Source organism: Budorcas taxicolor, chromosome 4 (genome assembly GCF_023091745.1).
Source record: "Budorcas taxicolor isolate Tak-1 chromosome 4, Takin1.1, whole genome shotgun sequence".
NCBI lineage: Eukaryota > Metazoa > Chordata > Mammalia > Artiodactyla > Bovidae > Budorcas > Budorcas taxicolor.
Window position 1 is genome coordinate 67,534,122 of NC_068913.1, and position 20,445 is coordinate 67,554,566.

General features: G+C 52.8%; 1 protein-coding gene across 1 annotated transcript in view; it reads left to right on the forward strand.

The window, feature by feature from the left end:
• The window catches only part of CRHR2 (corticotropin releasing hormone receptor 2), a 44,421-nt gene extending 30,435 nt beyond the window's left edge, over positions 1-13,986 (forward strand). The window contains exons 5-13 of the mRNA XM_052638451.1: positions 577-686; positions 1,024-1,141; positions 3,320-3,473; positions 3,996-4,056; positions 5,440-5,512; positions 10,731-10,816; positions 11,016-11,151; positions 11,556-11,597; positions 12,744-13,986. Coding sequence (XP_052494411.1) covers positions 577-686; positions 1,024-1,141; positions 3,320-3,473; positions 3,996-4,056; positions 5,440-5,512; positions 10,731-10,816; positions 11,016-11,151; positions 11,556-11,597; positions 12,744-12,884 — 921 coding nt within the window. The 3' untranslated portion in view covers positions 12,885-13,986. The remainder of the gene's footprint in view (positions 1-576; positions 687-1,023; positions 1,142-3,319; positions 3,474-3,995; positions 4,057-5,439; positions 5,513-10,730; positions 10,817-11,015; positions 11,152-11,555; positions 11,598-12,743) is intronic.
• The last annotated feature ends 6,459 nt before the right edge of the window (positions 13,987-20,445 follow it).

Here is a 20,445-nt window from a genome sequence, read left to right on the forward strand (position 1 = left end):
TTACACAGATGTCAAAACTGAGGCCCAGAGGTGGAGGTCAATGCACTCTGAGGCGCATCCCACTAGGGTGTGAGCTGAGACAAAACACTCAAAATTTGGTGTAGCTACACTCAAAAATGGTGTAGCTACTTCCATTCCAGAATTAAAAATAAAATAGAAGGGATGGGGTGGGGAGGGAGGTGGGAGTGGGCTTCAGGATGGGGGGACACATGTATACCCGTGGCTGATTCATGTCGATATATGGCAAAAACCACCACAATATTGTAAAGTAATTAGCCTCCAATTAAGATAAATTAATTACAACAATAAAATAAAAGTCTACATCCCTGCACCTCTGGCCTAGCTCAGGATACATTGTGTTCAGATCTGCCCCAAAGTGCATGTCAGGACTCCTGACCACAGCCATTTATACCAAGAGCCACACAGGGCCAACAGGAGAGAGCTGTGGGAGCCAGGTGTGCTGATGACACCTGGAGCCTCTTCTGCCCCCGAAGTCAGGACGCACTGGGTGGCCATCGCTAGAGTAGCCGCATGCCCCAGGCCTTCAGCTGTCTGTGTGTCTATCTGTCTGTCCAGCAGAGGAAGTATGACCTGCACTACCGAATCGCACTCATCGTCAACTACCTGGGCCACTGCGTGTCCGTGGCAGCCCTCGTGGGTGCCTTCCTGCTTTTCCTGGCCCTGCGGTGAGCCACCCCACCCCTGCTTTTTCTCCGCCCTCCCCGCCATGGCATCCCCTTCACCCATCCCAGACATGCTCACCTCCACTCCGGCGACCCTGGGGCCAATGGACAAAAGGGGCCTGGGGAGACACCAGAGCACTGACCACTAGCAGGTATGCAGAATGCAAAAGAGGTGCTGGCCCTGGAAGACTGCCTTGCCTTCATCCCAAGCTAAGTCTCTCCCTCACCTCGGGTCAGAGGGAGGGGCACAGGCCCAGCTGACCCCTGTCCCCTGCCCCAGCTGAGCTCTGAGCCCAGGTGCAGCCTGTCCCGGCTGACAGCTGTCCTGGGTCTCGCACAGGAGCATTCGCTGTCTGCGGAATGTGATTCACTGGAATCTCATCACCACCTTTATCCTGCGGAATGTCATGTGGTTCCTGCTGCAGCTCATCGACCACGAAGTGCACGAGAACAATGAGGTCGTGGGTGGAGGTTTGGGGCTGGGCCCGGGGGGGGGCTCTGGGGGCTCCCACCTCTCTCACCCGATCTTCACATGCGGACCTGAACCTGAGCTCACCTCTACCACATCGTTGTCCCTCCAGAGCTAGGGGTCGGGAAATGGGGCTCCAGATGGGGTCTTGAGAGCAGCTCAGACCAGACACCAGACTTTGGTTTATCCTGTTCCACTCCCCGTCTTGTGCATTCAGCACCTCCCTAAGATCCCTTAGAGGAAAGGGGGCTGAAATTAACCTCTATTGAGCTTTAGCTCACTTGATTCCAATCAGAGAGTTGTAGGAATTTTCCTACATGGAATTTTCCAGACATGGAAACCAAGGCTCAGAGAGGTTAGATGACATTGTTATGATGCCTCTGCAACTGGGCCATCAGGACATTGAGCAGAACAGCACATTAGCTGCCCACCCTGGATTTGTGTCAACCGCCATTATACAGCGTCCAGGTTGTGAAACAGAGCCATGCGTAGAGCTCTTCTGTCCACTATTAGAGACTGGTCAACACATTGTCTTTGGAGGGCTAGTCCTGAGCACACACCCAGCCTGGTTTGCCTTTTGACTTGGCCCCTTGTCGAGCCTTGCCTTGGCATCAATGGAATTCAATCAGTTTGGGGTGTCGTGCAGCCCACTGTTGGCTTGTATTGACAAGGCATTGTTAAGCTTTGGGGGGAAAGCAGGATTTGGAGGAGAGAATCTTTGGAGTCCCTCCTCAGCAGGACTTTCTTAGAACAGGGAAGACAGACAGCCACATGCAGCCTGAGATCGGGGCTGGGATCATGGGGGGAAGCCACAGAGGCTAAGATCAGCTCAGCTGATGCTCTGACAGCCAAGGCTATTAGAGCCTGGCAGAGAGGGGCTGAGCCGTCCACAGTCCACTTCCCACACTGCCCATGCTCTCAGCTCCGAGGGTGCCCTGGGGACAAATCCCCAGGAAAGATGGCCAGGTAGGGTCCATTGAGAAGAGGTCTGGCCTGAAGCCAGACCTGGCCGTGGCGCATGGTGGCTCTGGGCAGGCTTGTCCTCTGAGGGAGTGGTAGTAACTCTGCTCAGAGGGACAAGGATAAATTCCCCTCAACTAAGGAGGCACATGGCAATGGCATTCATTTCATGGTGCCTGCCTTTGCCACCTCCATCTCCTGGAACCAGCCTGTAAGATGGCATTGTCTTTTTCTCTACAATGCAGTGAGGTTCAGAGAGGTATGGCCACTTGCTAGAGGCCCCAGCACTAGCGAGTCTCCCTCAATAGACAGCTGCTGCTGCTGCTGCTAAGTCGCTTCAGTCATGTCCCCATAGACGGCAGCCTACGAGGCTCCCCCTACGAGGCTCTCCCTCCTGGGATTCTCCAGGCAAGAAGACTGGAGTGGGTTGCTATTTCCTTCTCCAGTCCAGAGACAGCTGCTATCATGCTAAGCCTAGAATTTCCTAAACCCAGGAATCTGGGAGGATCACCTCCAGAGCTGTGGCTCACCTTCACAGACCCTGTACTATTTCAATAGCAGTTTTCTTTTAATTGACTCACTATTTTTTTTTTGCATGAAATTTCATAGTCTGTCCCTAAATGGAAACCAGGCTGCTTTGCTGTGAACTGAAGGTGATCCTCGAAAAAATAGGCTTCCCAGGTGGCTCAGTGGTAAAGAATCCACCTGCTGAGGCAGGAGACATGGGTTCAATCGATCCCTGGGTCAGGAAGATCCCCCAGAGGAGGAAATGACAACCTGCTCCAGTATTTTTGCTGGCAAAATCCCATGCAGAAAGGAGCCTGGCAGGCTACAGTCTATGGGGTCGCGTTACTGGGCTACTGAGCCCAATACATGTGCTGGAGAAAATGACAGTGATACACAGCAGTGCTGTTCAGTTCTAGCCTCTCCCTGCAGAAAGCTCAGAGCCAGACTCCCACTTTCTTTTATGAAGAAGGAGATTAGAAATCACCAGGGAGAAGTCAGACACCCTGGTTCCAGGGGAGCCTGGCCCCTTAATCTGAAAAACTGAAAGAGAAATGATGAAGGATGAAGTTTCCCTGAATGAGATTCGAGTGTCTAATTCCGTGTCCGTGACCTAACTCAATGACTCCCCTCTGTCAGCACTTGAGCTGTGCACTGGGGGGCTTGGCTCCAGGCACCTGCTGACTGCCGCCTGCCCTTGCAGGTCTGGTGTCGCTGCGTCACCACCGTCTTCAACTACTTCGTGGTGACAAACTTCTTCTGGATGTTCGTAGAGGGCTGCTACCTGCACACGGCCATTGTCATGACCTACTCCACTGAGTGCCTGCGCAAGTGGCTCTTCCTCTTCATTGGATGGTGTGAGGGTCCCGGGGGGCCTGCAGGGTCGAGTAGGGAGAGGATTCTGCTGACAGGGTCACCTCCTTTCATCTAGGGTCCAAGGACGGGACCACGTTGCTGTCTACCATCCCCAGGACAGCCTGAGGAGGCAGGCACTCTCCTCCACATAGACGAGGGAGAGGCAGATAATCCCTCCAAGAGCACAGTCCACAAATGGTCCTCCTCTTCTTGCTTGGAATGGCTGATCCAAAGACCTTTGTCTCTCGCCTCAAAAGAGAAGCGGCCAGCTCCACTTCTGTATCAAAAAATCTCAGAAAATCACACTGTCCTCTCATCTCTCTGACCTGCTTGGAGGGGATAGCTGAGAGTGGGGGAGGGGTGGGGCAGGGGTCTAGGAACAGGGGCCCCCAAGGTCCTAGATGGCCTGCAGTTGAATGATTGGAAACAATGTCCTAGCCCTGTGTGGTCCCCCGACTCTGCTCTTCAAGAGGGTGTCCTGACCATCTCTCTGTCCACTGCAGCAGTATCTGTCCTGCTTTCAGGTGTCCCCTGCCCCATCATCATTGCCTGGGCCATTGGAAAGCTCTACTACGAGAATGAACAGTAAGTAGGACTGGCCAGCCGTGAGCAGGTAGGAAGTGCAGCCATGCCAGGACAGATTCACTTTTCCGTTATTTTAAAATAGAAAAACTTTCCCCCGCACCCAGAGGTACGCATGTCAAGTCAACTTTGTGGAACTGAGTTGGCGTCCGACGCATGACCCCCTTGGCCTTTGGTACGCCCTCCTCCTGGAGTTGGGTGTGGCGAGCCTGGCCTGGGCCGTATGGAGGCGGCCAAGGGCTCCCAGGTTTCAGGCCAGAGCACATCCAAGATTGTGGCATTGAGCCTCTCCCAGATGCCCCGGGCCAGGCCAGTGGACACTTGTTTCAGTCTGCGTCCCGGTCTCTGCCTGGGCTGCAGTGTTCCGCACGGGGGCCCTCTGCACCAGAGACTTTGAAATAGCCTCAGCACAGATGGCGGCAACAGGTCCGCCAGGGAATGGTGGGGAAGTTGGGAGCCACCAGCTGAGAGAAGAGAGGACAAGGAACGTCAGTCTCTATGTTCAGATCTTCTAGCAGTCTCCAAGGCTGGAGAGAACAGATGAGATTTAGGGGTGGGGACAGGAATGGGTAGGTTCCAGGCTCCTAGCAATAAAAGCTGCCCAAGAGTGAGAGGGCTGCCTTGAGACGTAGTGAGCTTCCCGTCGTGGGGGCATTTAAGCAAAGAAAAAAATCCCTGTGCTAGGAGGGCAGCAGTGAGCGCGCACACACCTAGGCAGTGTGCACTGGTGGCCTCCAGGGTGTGGAAGACATAGAACTTCCTGAAGTCTGCAGGGCCCTTTCTGAGGTCCACTAAGAGTTGCTGACAGTCGAACTGGGTCCTGGGCTAACCCTGCCCAGACCCCGAAGCTTCTCCACTCCTGGCATCCCCAGAGAATAACCAACCAGCGTAGAAGCAGGCTTCCTACCCCAAGTGAATGAGGCTGGGGATCCACTGGGAGAAGGCTCCTGCTTCCACACCTGCGGCTTTGCGTGGCTAAGTGCCTGGCCCAGGAGCGGCATGTTCCAAGCAATGCGGGAACAGGTGGTACAGGCCGCTGGGCTTTGGGCCAGCGAGAGGGAACCCAGCTCTGCATTCATGAGTCTCTTGTGGGTCTAGCCCTGGGCCCAGCAGTCTGGGATGGGGGTGGGGGAGTGGGGGGAAGGAGACCCAGACCCTCCCTCAGTCTACCTGAGGAGACCAGACCCTCCACATAGGAAAAAAGGCAGCTCAGGAGTGAGCCAAGGAGGTCAGTGGGTCTGGAGCTGTCCATCCAGGCTTTAGGGGGAGGAGCAGCCATGGAGATGGGGTCTCAGAAAGGATCAAGCCAGAGGACCCTGGCTCCAAGGCTGCAGTGGCCCCAGGCTGTGGTTCAGCCGGCCGCTTACAGCCACCCCATCTTTGCAGGTGCTGGTTTGGCAAGGAGCCTGGAGACCTGGTGGACTACATCTACCAGGGCCCCATCATCCTCGTGCTCCTGGTAGGTCCTCAGTGGGAACTGGGACGGGGCTGGGCACCCGGAGGACTGCAGAGGACCCACCGCAGAGATGCTGGGGAAGGACGTGGCCTGGAGCAGCCCCTCCCCCTGCCCCCCACCACACACTCTGTACACAGTACCACACTGCTTGGCACTCCATTCCCTCTTTTCCAACACTCTGATGCAGCCCCCTTCCCCTCTCTGGCCCTTGGGTTCTTTCTCTGGGCAGAGAGTGAGGCTGACTGGCAGATTTCTAGTGCCTCTGACATCTGACATCCCCTTGCCAGGTTCAGTGTCGAGACAGCCAGGCGGGGGGGGGAGAGGGGCCAACTGGTGACGGGAGAAGGGTCTGCAGGATTCGATTCAGCCCAGACCTACCTCTCCCTCCACCCGCAGAGACCTCCTCCGGGGCTCAGCCCACCGCCCCCAGCCTGGAGCAGTGGGACCGAATGAAGAGGAGCATAATGAGCAATTGTTCCTTACCCAGCTCCCCGCCCTTTGCCAAAAGTATTCACATCTAAGATATAATTGCCGCCATGTCTCTAAACCACAGCGAGCTTTAATTAAGGTAGAGTTTAAGTAGAAGCTGCATTCTGCAAAAAAATGAACCCATTATATATCATACATTGAAAAAAAAAAAAAGGAACATACAAAAGAGCCCCATAAGAAATTGGCATTTACGTAAGAGTTATTTCAGGCTTGGTAATTTCAGGCTCTTGTATGTACCAGCTTCCTTAAAGGGCCATTCGCTCCCTGTGGGAAGCTTGAGAGGGAACGGCCATGCCCCTCTCGCACACAGCAGGTGCCTAATGGGGGTTTCTTTGGTCTACCTTGGAGACAATGACTGTTTATCTCTTTTTATCTCCTTACTCTCCACCGTTTTGTAGCTTCCTCCAGGATTCATTTGACCCCTTTCTGGAGTGTCCTTGATATATATGACTAAGAAGGTTTTTCACCCACTGCCTGAAACTCTGCCATCAGGGTTCCATTCATTTCAGAAATGGAAGCCGTTCGTTGTCAGCAGTCAGAGGGGGGGATCATTGTCCTTGGATTCCCAGCTGCAGTGAGTCACGGATCCCCACCCCCTCCACAGTGTGAATGGAAACCCCATGAGACCCATCCCTTCCCCAACAGCAGCTGAGAGCCCATTCTGGAGGGAGAAGGCTTCTGATGAGCCTGAGAACCAGCCACGGAAGGCTGACCTGGGTGGGGTGCAAGCCCCCTCTGCAAAGATGCTGGACAGCAGTGAGGAAATGCACAGAGAAGGGGGACAGGCTTGGAAGGCCGTGTGTGTGTGTGTGTGTGTGTGCGTGTGTGTGTGTGTGTGCGTGCATGCGTGCGTGTGTGTGTTAGTCACTCAGTCATGTTAGACTCTTTGCCACCCCATGGACTGTGGCCTGCCAGGCTCCTCTGCCCGTGGAATTCTCCAAGCAAGAACACTGGGATGGTTTGCTGTGCCCCTCTCCCAGGGAATCTTCCTTTCCCAGGGAAAGAACCTGGGCCTCCTGCATTAGCAGGCAGATTCTTTACCTTCTGAGGCACCAGGGAAGCCAGGAAGGCCCAATGTAAGACCCGATTCCCGCCTCCTGTCCATGCCCTCTTCTTTGGTTCCACCCTCACCAAGGGCCCTGTGCTTGTCTTTCCCCATGGACCCAGCCCACACTCTGCTATGTGCGTGGACAGGGCTTCCAGGTTCTACATTCAACCCTTCCAGAAGCTCTATCTTCATTCCCGGTCCTCACATCCTTGAAGCCTGGAGGTAGGGATAATGCTCCCGTTTCACAGATGAAGAACCTGAGAGATGAAATGACTATACAGGGTTACCACTCATAGCTAGCTGAGCTGAGACCCAAGGGGCGGGTCACCCACCACATCTCGTTGTCCTTTCCACTGGATGCGAGCTCAGTGCCCCTGCCACTGCTGCTCTCCCCTGGCAGTTCACAACTGTCCAAGAGACCCGTGCTCGTTTCTAGGTCCTGGGAAGGGAGTTGGCTTGGTTGGGTTTGCAGGAGGCTGTTGTCACTGGAGTCGGAGTGGGAAAAGCACAAGCTCAGTGCTCTCCGTATTTGAACGTGACCTTCCCAGACAGGCTCGGTGGCAATCCCTGCTAGATCGGCAAGGAAGCAGAAGCTCAGAAATGTTAATTAAGCAATTTGCCCAAGGCCATGCAGATTCTAGTTGGAATAGCTGAAATTAGAGCCAGGTGTGTTCACGTGGGAGGTGGTCCCCAGAAGTAGGATGAGAGTGAAAGCAGAAGACGAGGAAGGAAACCAACAGAGGTGAAGTGATGAGCAGGCTGCCCCGGGGCAACAAGCGGAAGAGTCTCAGAACTGACCCTCGGTTGCGAAGCCAGGTTACTTACCCACACGCTTCATGTCCCGTCAGTGGAGGATGCCCTGGGGACCTGGAATCCCCACATTTCCAGGCCCCTCTCTGTTTCTGGCTGAGCTAGCTCCCCTGGCACCAGAGAAAGCCCCAGCCTGGAAACTGCCCTCTGCAGGTATAGGTGAATGGTGGATGGCACGTGAGGTCTGTCTGGCGAAAGACTCGGCTCTTTGTTCCATGGATGGTGTCTTTCCCAGCAGCATCTCAGCTTCCCCTGTCCCAGAGTCAAGCTCCAGGGCCCTCATCTGCCCCTGGGAATCTCTGGGGTAGGTCCAGGGTCTGTATTGGGAGTAAGCACCTTTGATGTGCATACTCTAGTTGAAGAACTGTGGTGTGTCCAGCGGCCTTGTGGTCAGGGATGTGAGTCGTCTGGGCTTTCTCCATGGCCCAGACAGGGCCCTGCGTGTAGTTGGATTCAGGACCTGGGCCTCTGAGACACTCTATCCAGGCAAGACTAGCAGGCTGGCTATGTTGCTTGAGCCAGTGAATGTGCATGACAAGCTGAGGCTGGGAGAGGTGTGAAGAGGGAGCAGAGATGTGATGGCAGCACCCCAATACCCAGAGCTGAAGGGGTGCGGAGGACACCCCCAAGGGCTGGGGCTTCCTCTCCAGGCCTGGGTTTAAAGGACAGGAGGAGTCATGTCTGAAGCCAAGAAGGAAGAGATGTCAGGCCTCCTCCCTCCCTGCCTGACTCTGCACATGCGCAGACAGGGAAGGTTTGGGAAGGTGGGGGCGGGAGAGGCGGGGAGGGCGGTGTCAGCACCTCCCTGGGGCAGGGAAGAAGGTGCCTGCAGTTAAATGAGGTGGAGAAGATGTTGTAAATGGAGAGGCTGGGAGCCAAACTCAAAAGGAAAGAGTGACTTTGGGGCTGCACAGACCAGAGATGGGGTGGGAACAGTGTCACCAACTCCTGCCTGGTATGAGGAGAGGGGATAAGGCCTTGTCTCCCAGACCCTCCACACCAGCCCCTGTCCTGCTCTTGCCTCACAGAAGAGGCCCTGTAACTCAGAGGTGCACAGCAACTGCTTACTGGGTAGATGGGTGGATGGGTAGGTGGTTAGTGAATCTGTGTATGTTATCTGTTAAGTGAGTGAGAGGGTAGATAAATTGATGGATAGGATGTTGAATAGATATTTAGATGGATGGATGGGTGGTTGGATGGATGGGTAGATGAATATCACACTTTAAATAAGTGGGTAGTTGGGTAGAGATGTTAATAAATGGATGGCCAAGTAATATTTGGATGGATGGATTAAAGGAATGATGGATAAAAGTGAGTGGATAATTGAACTGGTTAAAGGGTTTATGGATGAATATTGAATAAGGTTTAAAATGCAGGGAAATATGGAAGAAATGAGAATATATTTTGATTCCCGTAAGCTCTATTCTCAGAGAAGTTAGGAAGAATCAGAAAAGGTCAAGTGTTTTGTATCACTTGTATGAGAAAATTAGGATCTACCTATGTGTCAAAGTGACCTCATGATCCAGGAGAATATAACAGAAACCCAGGAGCTAGAGCTTAGATGAGCCTCAAGAAGAAGCAAGGTGCATTAGGGCATGGCAGCCCTGGCTGAAAGCTTCCACCACCCCTCACCCTGGGTTCACCGCACTGGGCCACTACAGTTCAAGAGAGGCAGGCTGAGACTGAGAAGGGACCCCCACCCCCACCCCAGGCCCCTGGAGCACCCTCAAGCTTAGGGGTGATCCAGAGGCCACAGGGATGTCTGTGTCCCCAAACTCCCTGTCTGGGGTCCGGAACTTAGGAGACTTCAGAAATGACAGAGTCTCAGGCCTGGGACAGGAGGGGTGTGTGTGTGTGTGCACACATCCTCAGACGTGTGTACACACATGACCCAGCAGACACCCCTGGGCTAATATGTATCTCCCTTTTTCCTGGGAGAGATTCCTGGGGTGTCAGGCCTACAGTGCTCACTTTCTTGTCTACCTGTACTTGGAGATGGATGAAGAGAGACACAGGCATGTCCGTGTCCCCAGATACACATTCACATGTGAGCACACTCCCAGGCAGACATCCCAGCACAGAGCACAAACCCACATGGAACATTGAGAGGGCAGCACACGGACAGACACACAGACGAGCCGACACTTGCATGCCCACAGAGACCACACACAGCCTGAAGCTGCCCCGGGAGACTACTTGGGCAGGTCCTGGGGAGAGGCTGGGTGTGGCAGGCTCCGATGCTAAGGGAAGGCTCAGAATGAAGATAAATGAGGCCCTTCTAGGAGCCTCGGAGTCAGCCCAGGGGCCTGTTCATCCCCATGGCCTCAGAGGTGTCTGTGAATATTTTAGCGTTTTCCTCTATAAAATGAATGGTGAGAGATTAATCAGTCCTCCCAGCAACTGAGTTATTAATTGCTCCATCTGGCCGGATCTGCTCCACCAGGGCAGGGCCATGCTCTGTCCAAAGGACCTCCAGGAGCCCCTCAGTTGACACGTGGGGGCCCTGCAGCAGGGGAGTGTGGGCGGAGGGCCAAGCAGGGCCCTGGGTTCCTTTGGCATCCCTGGAGAGGGCACGGATTTGGGGACTCTGAGGAGTTGTGCCTCCAAGTCTGTGTTTCCTCCCTTGGGCCTGGGGGTGGAGAAGCAGGCTTTGGAACCCTCAGGTGACAGGGGGCTGAGCAAATGGGGTACCTGCCTGCCCTTAGAAGGGAGGAGCAGAGGCCTTGGGACCCCACGCAGGTGCCGGGGTAACAGGTGGAACGGGAGTGTGCATGGGACATGGATTTTCAGGGGGCTGCAGGGGAGAAGGCTGTCTCTCAGCTCGTCCCCACCTCATAGCTCTTCCTTTTTCCTTCCCTGCTCTTCTCCCTCCAGATCAACTTTATATTTCTGTTCAACATTGTCAGGATCTTAATGACAAAGTTACGAGCATCCACCACATCAGAGACAATCCAGTACAGGTAAGTGATGGGTGCCTCGACCCTCAGCAGGGAAGGAATGAGCAGACCATCTGGGCCATCCCCCTGCCTCTGGGCAGGAGCCTCTGAGTTTCACCTGGGGGCCTCACTCAGGCTCCCAGAAGAAACACCAGCCAGTGAGGACCCACCTGCAGTGTGGGCTCAGATGGGTCTTGTCACCTTTTCCCCCTCCACCCCCCAGGAAGGCGGTGAAGGCCACCCTGGTTCTCCTGCCCCTTCTGGGCATCACCTACATGCTCTTCTTTGTCAACCCTGGGGAGGACGAGCTGTCGCAGATCGTGTTCATCTATTTCAACTCCTTCCTGCAGTCATTCCAGGTGGGTCGCATGGCGGGATGGGGCTGCCGTGAGCTTCCCTGACCTGGCATGCTCAGGCACCCCTGCCCTCATAGAGCACTTCAGTGGGGCTGGCGCCCACGGGGTTCACTTCATACACACTGAAGTACAAGTGTGTGCACACCCAGGGTCAGGTGGGCCCACCCCTGACTGGATCAGGGTCACCCTCGCCTGCGCCTACTGTAGGCCCCAGCCCCTGCTCCGAGGCTGTGGCTCACAGTGAACCCCAGTAAACCTGCTCCATGATGGGGGTGCCCACCCGGCTCTGAGCCTCTGGGGGCCCGAGTCAGAGTGTTCCCCCAGCCACCCCATCCCTGCTCCAACCCCCACCCCCAGGCAGAGCGGCTCCCGCAGCAGGCCACTGACCTCTCCGTCTTCCTCCCCAGGGTTTCTTTGTGTCTGTCTTCTACTGCTTCTTCAATGGCGAGGTATGACACCCGTCCCAGGGAGGCCTGGGCTCTGAGGTCCTCAGACCCCACTCCAGGGCAATTTGAGGGGAGTCCCTGACTCTGGAAAAGGGAGGGCCAGAGAAACCACTCAACTTTGGGGAGACAGGAATCCTGTCTCAGGGACTCCAACCAGTTTAGAAGGTCAACTCTGCAGGCAGAAACAATACACCAGCTCTCCACAATGCAACCGAAAAGCTGGGTGGGCAGCCGCCCAGGCCGCAGGGGCTCATGGGAGAGGGAAGCCAGAACATGGCTGATGACAGGAGAGCGCATCCTGAGATGTGCTCAGGATGTGAGCTGTGCATCCAGGCTTTTATGGTCCAGGGAGCAGAAAGACACCAGTGCACCCTTCCATCTCCCTACTGCTTGAGGGACAACAGGCCTCCAGGTGGTTTCAGAGAGCCAGGCTCCAGTGAAACCTGGTGAGCTTTACAAAGCCTGGAATCCTAGCAGAGCAGACTTGCAGGAGAGAGGCTCACTCAGGCCTGTGATGGGTGAGGACCCATCATGGGTGCTGGGGCAGGAAGCAGACACCCTCCCAGGGCTCGAGAGTTTCCACACACCCCAGAGGAATTCCAGTGACGTCCTGAGGCCCCTTCACCTGCCCGTGCACAGGGTGATAGTGGGGTCTGCATGTTGGGGTCTCTGTCAGTTAAAGCAGACCCCAGGTAGGAGAGTCCACAGTGGAGACCAGGATGGGCTGCTAAAGGGTAGAGAGAGGAGGAGCCACTAAAGCAAGCAAACAGTGAATGCTTGCGAAGCATTTATTCTCTTTAGCCATGTGGCAGGCCAGCATGTGGGGGACATGATCCATTTTGCAGAAAATTCTTCCATTGCAATGCAGGTGAGAATACAGTGGCACCAGTGACAGTCAGGTCTTGAAATGAGTAGTGCTCCATCTCAGCTGCATGCTGGGGTAAGCAGGGCATATCTTGCAGGGGCATAGAGAAGATCAGGGCTACAGAGGAAGTGAGAAGGACCCTGCTTTTGGAACCAGCCCGTCCCTGGGTGTGAGGGTGGCAGTCAGGTGGGCCACCTCAGCCTCCCGTGATGGCCCAGCAAGAGGCAGGGGGCAGGGGAGAGGACTGGCTGGGACCTCAGGATCGTCCTCCCCCTCCCCTGCAGGTACGCTCAGCTGTTAGGAAGAGGTGGCACCGCTGGCAGGACCATCACTCCCTCCGAGTCCCTGTGGCCCGGGCCATGTCCATCCCCACATCGCCCACGAGGATCAGCTTCCACAGCATCAGGCAGACAGCTGCTGTATGACCTCTGAGTGCCCCCTCTCGCCCATCACTTGACCACCAGGACAGCATCCCCATTTTCCTTAGCACCTTTCTCTGGGTTCTTCCAGCCATGCAGGCCCTGGTGGGGGCAGAGAGAAGGGAAGCACAAGGGGGGGCGGGTCTCAGGAACCAGGGCCGGCGGGGCCCCAAGTCTCAGTGCGAGAGGGAGCCGAGCTGAGAAGTCACAGGAACCCCCAGAGAAGAGCAGGTCACAGATCTTCAGGCATTGCCCACACGGGCCTCTGGCTGGATCCTTACTGTCACCCTGTTATAAGATGAAGAACTGAGGCCCAGAGCCAGGAAGGGCTTTCATGACAGACCAGGGGCTCCTCTGCCCCCACTCACAGCTAAGGGTCTTCCCACCAGCAGCAGAGTGATGGCTGGCCCCTCCAAGCCTTCTGCCTCTGTGTTCAGTGGCGCCCCCTGCAGTTGGAGGGAGGCACAGCAGCTGAAGAGATGACTTTCACCGGCTTCATCCCAGAACTCTCAACCTAGAAAAGCCTCACCTAGCCCCGACCCCTGACCCCATCCTCCTGCCCCCTGGGCTCTTAGAAGGATATGCTGCCTCCTTTGCTGAGGGGCCTCTTCTCATCCTGGTGCACAGATTCAGAGCCTGGGGGAAGGGCAGGTGAGGAGGAAGATGCTTCCAGGACGACACATACTCCTAGACCAACCAGATACACAGTACTGGACAAAACGGGGAGAAGAAGCCTGGAGGGTGGGTTGGGAGAAGGAGTAGGGTAGAAAGAGCAGAAACCAAAGTTTGACTTTGGTGACTGGAACTAATCCCTCAGCCCCGACCTGAGGCTGGGCTTCAGTCTCCCCTTCAGAAACATCTGTGCTATCTGAGAAATAAACCATGCCTTTGTGGAAACGCAGCCTCCCCTCAGGGGAAGGGGTGCTGTGGGCCAAGGATGGTGGGCTGGGTCCACCCTCATTTGCAGAGACTCTCGCCCTGGCCTGGGGCCGGTTCCCCCTCTCCACCAATGCCTGCGGGTCTGTCCCTTATGTTCACCAGGCCAGTGTCTGCCCTTCCTGCTAATGCAAAGGCAGTTTAATTCAGCATGAAGGAGAGGCGCACCCCAGCAGGCTACGGTCTGTTCCTGTTTCCTGTTCTGGAGTCTCGAGGGAGGTATAGAGCTGGCCCCTGCAGTCTCCATGGGTGATAACCGGGGCTGGCTCCATCTTGGCCTCCATCTGCCCTTCCCTCCAGGAGAGGGTGGGAGTCAAAGGGCAGGGAGAGCCATCAGGCCAGGGTTTGAAAGAGCTTTTGCTCTTGGTGTACTGCCCCCCACCCCATTTTTAAAAAATTATGTATCTCATCTTGCACATTTTTAAGTTGGCATCTAATATTTTTCACATAAATTTTAAAACTTGTGAAGAATGTGATTTCTGGCATTTGGTATTTACATTTTAAAAATAAAACTGCCACAATGCTTTACAATACATCATATAAAATCCAAACAGTGGTGATTTAACTCTCATCTATTTAAAACAAAAATGCAACCTGCTCTTCCTTAACGGCTGGAAATTTTAGGATGTTCCTTTTCTCTTGGGACTTGTACTTCCATTCCATTCCCCCTACAGAATTTCTTAGTAATGCAGCATTTTTTATGGTTAAAAGTTTATTTCTTACCTTATCATACTTCTCTGCCACAAATAAATATTTAGAAATTAGAATTGAAATAACTTCCTATGACAAAACATTCTAAGGGTTTTTTTTAAAAAAAAGTCTTCTGGATTGAGTTATTACAACTGATTTTTTGACATAAAATATAATGTACAAGTGATTAAAACAATATAGATGTCTAAAATTTTTTATAAGTAATTGCTGAGCCTAGAAAGGAAAATAGTGAAAACACAGCTTAGTGAAACAAATAAGAAATTATTTGTGAATCTGTGGATGCATCAGGACCCAGCCTCTTTATTTCCTTCCATTTTTATAGCTCTACATGCTGAGAAGCCTTTCACACAAATAAGTATAATAGATGTCACCCAATTCTCTGAACTCTTTTTGACATGTGTGCCAAAAATTGCACAGTGATTTATCATCAAAGGTGATCTGTCAACTGGCCACATGATTAAGTCCTCTGTAAATGAGGCTGCAAATTTTCATTTTTCGAACAACCTCAGACTTGTCAAGGACTTTGCTGTGTGGAGAATATGCTTTTTGGGTGGTCCCAGAGCACCAGAGCACCTGGACTTCCTCCAGTGCTGGGGCTGGGAGCGGTGAGGTTAAGCCCTGGGAGGTGCTCAAATAAGATGCAGGAGGGGGATGCTCTGCTTCACACCTGTGCAGCAGAGAGAGGTGGAGGCCCCTGACTCCCAGGTGTAGAGCCCTTGCAGTTCTTGGAAAGTCTCCCTGCGCCCTCAGAGGTGTCACAATGGCTGCTTCCATTAGCAACATCGTGGGCCCTTGTAGAGCAAGGGGCAGCAAATGACTCAGGCCCAAGGGGCCGCTGGAGAGCCCCGCTGCTGGAGGAGCTGAGTGTTGGTCAGAGCAGCGTGGAGAACTCGGGCAGCTGCAGAGGCTCAGTGCCATGTCCCAGCCACTCATTATCCCGCCAGCCTGCTCCCTGGAGGGCCTGCCCTGGAGCACCCCTGAAGTCGCTATCACTTGCGCAGCAAAGTTAGCCAGAGGGGCTGTTTGACTCAGCTCCCTCTGCAGTTTGGAGAGGCCCCTCCTTGGTCCTGTGCTGACCCTGCAGCCCCTCATTACTGGGGCTCCTGGTCATGGCTCCAGTGAGCTCTGGCTTGAAATGCCACCAGAGCCATTAGGCCCTGTCTCTGGGTCCTCCGTTCATTACCCTCGTTCAGCCCCTGTTCGTCACAGCCAAGCCCATCCTTGTTAGCATCTACTTTAGTGTAGACAGCCCCTTGTCTGCTGGCCTTCCTGGAAAGGGGCCTCATTAGCAGACTCACATTTTGAGCAGGCAAGTTCCCAGACCCCTGTGCCCTTAGGCTCTCCTGTTTAACCCTTTCACCTCCCCTGATTTATAAAGCTAGGAAAGATTTGAGACCACAGTGGTAGTCCTCACACCAGGCTTCTGGCTCCCTTGTCTGTCAGAGACCACAGACAGAGCCCTGTCCCCAGCACGTCTGCTACCTCCTGGCTCATCATCACAGTGAGGTCGCAAAGTGCCTGCTGGGGTATGAGCCAGTAATGACACATGTCAGCAATCATGGCAGGTGATGGTGGCAAGTGAAAGGCAGGTCTGACATTTCCCTCCTGGGAGGGTCTGTTTAGAAGCCTCCAGACCCCTGGTTTCCAGTGGAGGACAGTAACTAGCAGGACAACAGAAAAGGGACTTAAGGTGGAGATAAGATGCAAAAAGTGAGTGCCAGCAGGTGGACTTACATAGAGCTGGAACACACACAGAAGCTCACAGACGTGGAAGCAGACACCACTGAGGCCACAAAGGGAGGCCTGGATGGACAGAGAAACACCTAGGGATGTGCAGGGGAGGACCCAGACACTAAACACACATGTCCATCAGTCAGTCATTCCCCATTTAGTGAGTCATTCCCCATTTACTACCCAGTATGGAAGTAACAGTAAATTAGACAAGGTTCCCATTTCAAGAAACTCAGCGTCTAGTTGAGAAGAAACAGCTCCCAAACAGTACAAAGAGTAAAATCAGGAAAAAGGACTGGTGCTCTGTATCATGTTTGTGTGAGTATATGGTAGGAGCCGCGGGCCTGCTTGGATAAATGAGTAAGAGCCAGATGTACAGAAACTTCCAAGTGTTAACCACTGCACTTTGAAAAGAGCCCGAGGAGGAGGAACCTCTGAGGCTGCGTCCAAGTCCAGTTTGGGTATCTGCTTGTTGGACAGACCCATGAGCGGGGTAAGGAGGGAGGTGCTGATCTAACTCCAGAAGATAATCAGCATTCAGCCTCTGCAGTGAATAAAACAAAGTAATTAATTGTGATTCTTAATTAGCTCTGCAGGGCACTGAGTAAGGCCCCCTCTGGTTCCTGGAGGCCTGACAGCGATTAACAGTCTGGATCATGGATCCCCATGGAGCCTCCTTTGCCCACGCAGGCAGAGAAATTCAAAGACCTGTCACTTCTCCCTGCCTCCTCCAGTTCTGGCCTCTTGTTCTCTGGGGAAGATTAGTGGCAGGCCCACAAGCAACCCTGCAGCTGCCTCCTCACTTTCTTATCCTTTCAGCTCAGCCCACGTACCTCGTCCTTCCAGGGTTTCCAAAGGGTGCACTATGGGGTCTGTGTCACTAGTTCCTGAGCAAATGAACTTCTCCGGCCCTGGGTCTCCAGACCCATCTCATTCCTCCATCTGACAGATTCTGGGCTCTCCTCGCACCATTAACATGCAGAGTTGAATGTTAAAGTCTGCATCTGAAGGAATGAGGAGAAAGTCCTTCCTTGGAAATGTGATGGATTCTTTTCCCTAGAAAAAACACAAATGTATAACACACAAACATATAGTGTATTCAATAGTGCATGTCTATACAAATGCTCACAGGAACCATGGATCCAAGTTTAAAAGCCCCTGACCTCAGGATAAAATTACAGTGCTCTAATTTAGCTAGTGGGCTTCCCAGGTGGTTCAGTGGTAAATAATCCGCCTGCCAATATAAGAGACTCAGGAGACGTAGGTTCAATCCCTGGCTGGGGAAGATTCCCCTGGAAGGGGAAATGGCAACCCATTCCAGGGTTCTTGCCTGGAGAATCCCATGGACAGAGAAGCCTAGTGGGCTACAGTCCATAGGGTCGCAAAGTCGGACATGACTGACCACGCACACACAGTGGCATGCACAATTAAGCTAAAAAAGAAGTCCCTGCATTGATGGTGTGGTTCAGAAGCACAAGGGCATTTAAAGTCACACAGGTTTCTGAGCCCACTCCAGAACTCCCAAAATATGGAGAGTGGAAATTCACACTTTTAACAACCACCCTCACATAGGAGGGCCCTGGGAGCCACCAGCATACAAGGCCATTCTTGGCTGTATCTCCCACTGTGCCAGCCTCTTCAGGCAGTGGGCAACTCCTCACTCACAGGTCCCTCCTTGGTGTTAGGTTGAGTCATGAGGGGTGTGAGGGCAGGGCCTTGTCTGTCCCAGCCGTGGATTGTCATTACCCAAGGAAATGTCAGGGTTTCAAGAGAGATTTCACTTGAACTAAGGACTCCAAAAGGATGAATCTGAAAACCACTGAATTTGCAAAATTTTAGCAATGGCAACCCACTCCAGTACTCTTGCCTAGAAAATCCCATGGACAGAGGAACCTGGTAGGCTTCAGTCCATGGAGTCGCAAAGAGTCGGACACGACTGAGCGACTTCACTTTCACTTTTCACTTTCATGCATTGGAGAAGGCAATGGCAACCCACTCCAGTGTTCTTGCCTGGAGAATCCCAGGGACGGGGGAGCCTGGTGGGCTGCCGTCTATGGGGTCACACAGAGTCGGACACGACTGAAGTGACTTAGCAGCAGCAGCAATGTTATGGTAGTAATGTAATTTAAGCCTAGACTTAAGTTATATATGTATCTCTGGGCTAGTCATTTCAAAGGAAGACAGTTTTTACACCAAAATACTGAATGTGGCAGCTTCCCTGGAGAAGATGCTTTCAGAAGTCATTCAAATATTTCTTGAGCACCTACTGAGTGCTAGGCACTTCTCTGGGCACAACAGACTTAAATGAGGCCGACTCAAATTCTTGTCCTCATGGAATTGTTGACTTAAAGAAATGCACACTGTGACAGTTGTGAGTCAAGCTTTACTTAGGGCAAAATGGACTATAGCCCAGGAGATAGCTCTGAGAAACTGCTTCAAAGAGGAAGGTCAGTATATACATGTGATTCTGGTGAAGAGGGAGCACATGCAATCAGGCACATATTTTTTGCAGAAGTTTCTGCTAGTCATGTGAAGGTTACTGCTAATCACAAGGAACAGATATCACCATAAGTGATTTTAGTGGTTTTCTAGATATGAGGAGATACAAGAATTGGGCTCATATTGGGCTCATAAAACTGGCTCCTGAAGACATCTAACTATCTGAAGCCTTGTGCTGCCAGTTCTCCCCGGAGCACAGTGTGCCTCATTTCTGCTCTCTCCCCTGAGTTCCTTCAGGGGGTGTTGGAAACCAGCAGCTGCAGCAGCACATGATCTAATCCTTGTAGAAGCAGGTGCCAATTTGTAGTTGATAAAAGTTTATATTCCAGTGGGGACCCTGAAAATTAAACAGACAAAGAAGCAAAATATATTATCAAGTGTTAACCACTAAAGAGAAAAAGAGAACAAGGAAGAGTATGAAATGCATATGGATCTGAATGTTCCGAGTAGGGAGGCAGGGTGTTGCTCAGTGTTGAAACTGTAGGTGAAGTGGCTGGGGGAGGGCTCATGGGGGTGACGGCTGAACAAGGTCTTGAAGGAGGTGAGGGAGAAGATGTGAGGACCGAGATGAAAAGCACTGCAGGCAGATGAACAGCAAGGGCCAAGGGACTGCTTCTAGGTGTGCTGGGGCAGCAGGACAGCGGGGTGTCTATGTATGTGTGCTCGGTGGGGAGGGGGCAGAGGGGCTTCACACAGGTGTTATTTAGTGAGGAGAAAAGCCACTGAGTTTTTAGAACGAATGGGACCACTTTGACTAAGTCCGACTCTGTGCGACCGCATAGACGGCAGCCCACCAGGCTCCCCCATCCCTGGGATTCTCCAGGCAAGAACACTGGAGTGGGTTGCCATTGCCTTCTCCAATGCATGAAAGTGAAAAGTGAAAGTGAAGTCGCTCAGTCATGTCCGACTCTTAGCGACCCCATGGACTGCAGCCCACCAGGCTCCTCTTTGACTACTGGGTGTAAATAGATTGTGATGGGGTACAGGTACAGCAAAGAGTTCATGGAAGAGTCCAGTAGACCAGGTGGGAGATGGCCTGGTGCCTTGGACCAGGGTGGTGGCCCGATTCTGAATATCTACTGAATGTGGACTTGATGGCCTCGATGTGGCATGGATGAGAAAAAGTCAAGACTGGCATCCATTGTTACTAATCCAGAGGACAGGTTAATGGAGTGGACCAGTTTGCAAGCCTGCTTCAGAATTCTTTTTAGCAAGATAGAAGATCTGGCCTCAATTTTAAAATGAATGTTCATAAAGATTTTTAAAAGCTTGTTAGTGCTTTTTTTTTCCTGTAATCTCGTGCTTAATCTCACTATCAATTAACTCACCCTCAGATGCAGAACAGTGAGTTTTGATGAGCCAAAAAAGGTTTCAATTAGTCTAAATTGTTTCAGTTAGCATAACTGCTTCTGCACTAATTGTTGGTGATTGAGTTCTAAGATCCAGCAAATGTAGACACTGCCTGGAAAAATGCTCCTGGGGCTCATGTCTGCTCCAAGTCCTCAAAGTTGAAAGAGGAGGGCAGAAAGCTTTGGCTCCCAAAGAGGAAGGGCTCTCTCTTCCCAGCCCCAAGGTCCAGAAACTTCCATGAGGTTCAGGTTCAGGCTGTGGCCTGGGATGGAGGTATGACAGTTAGAGCAAGGCTGGCATTGCTAGATTCTCAGAGTCAGGACCAGAGTCCACTTTACTT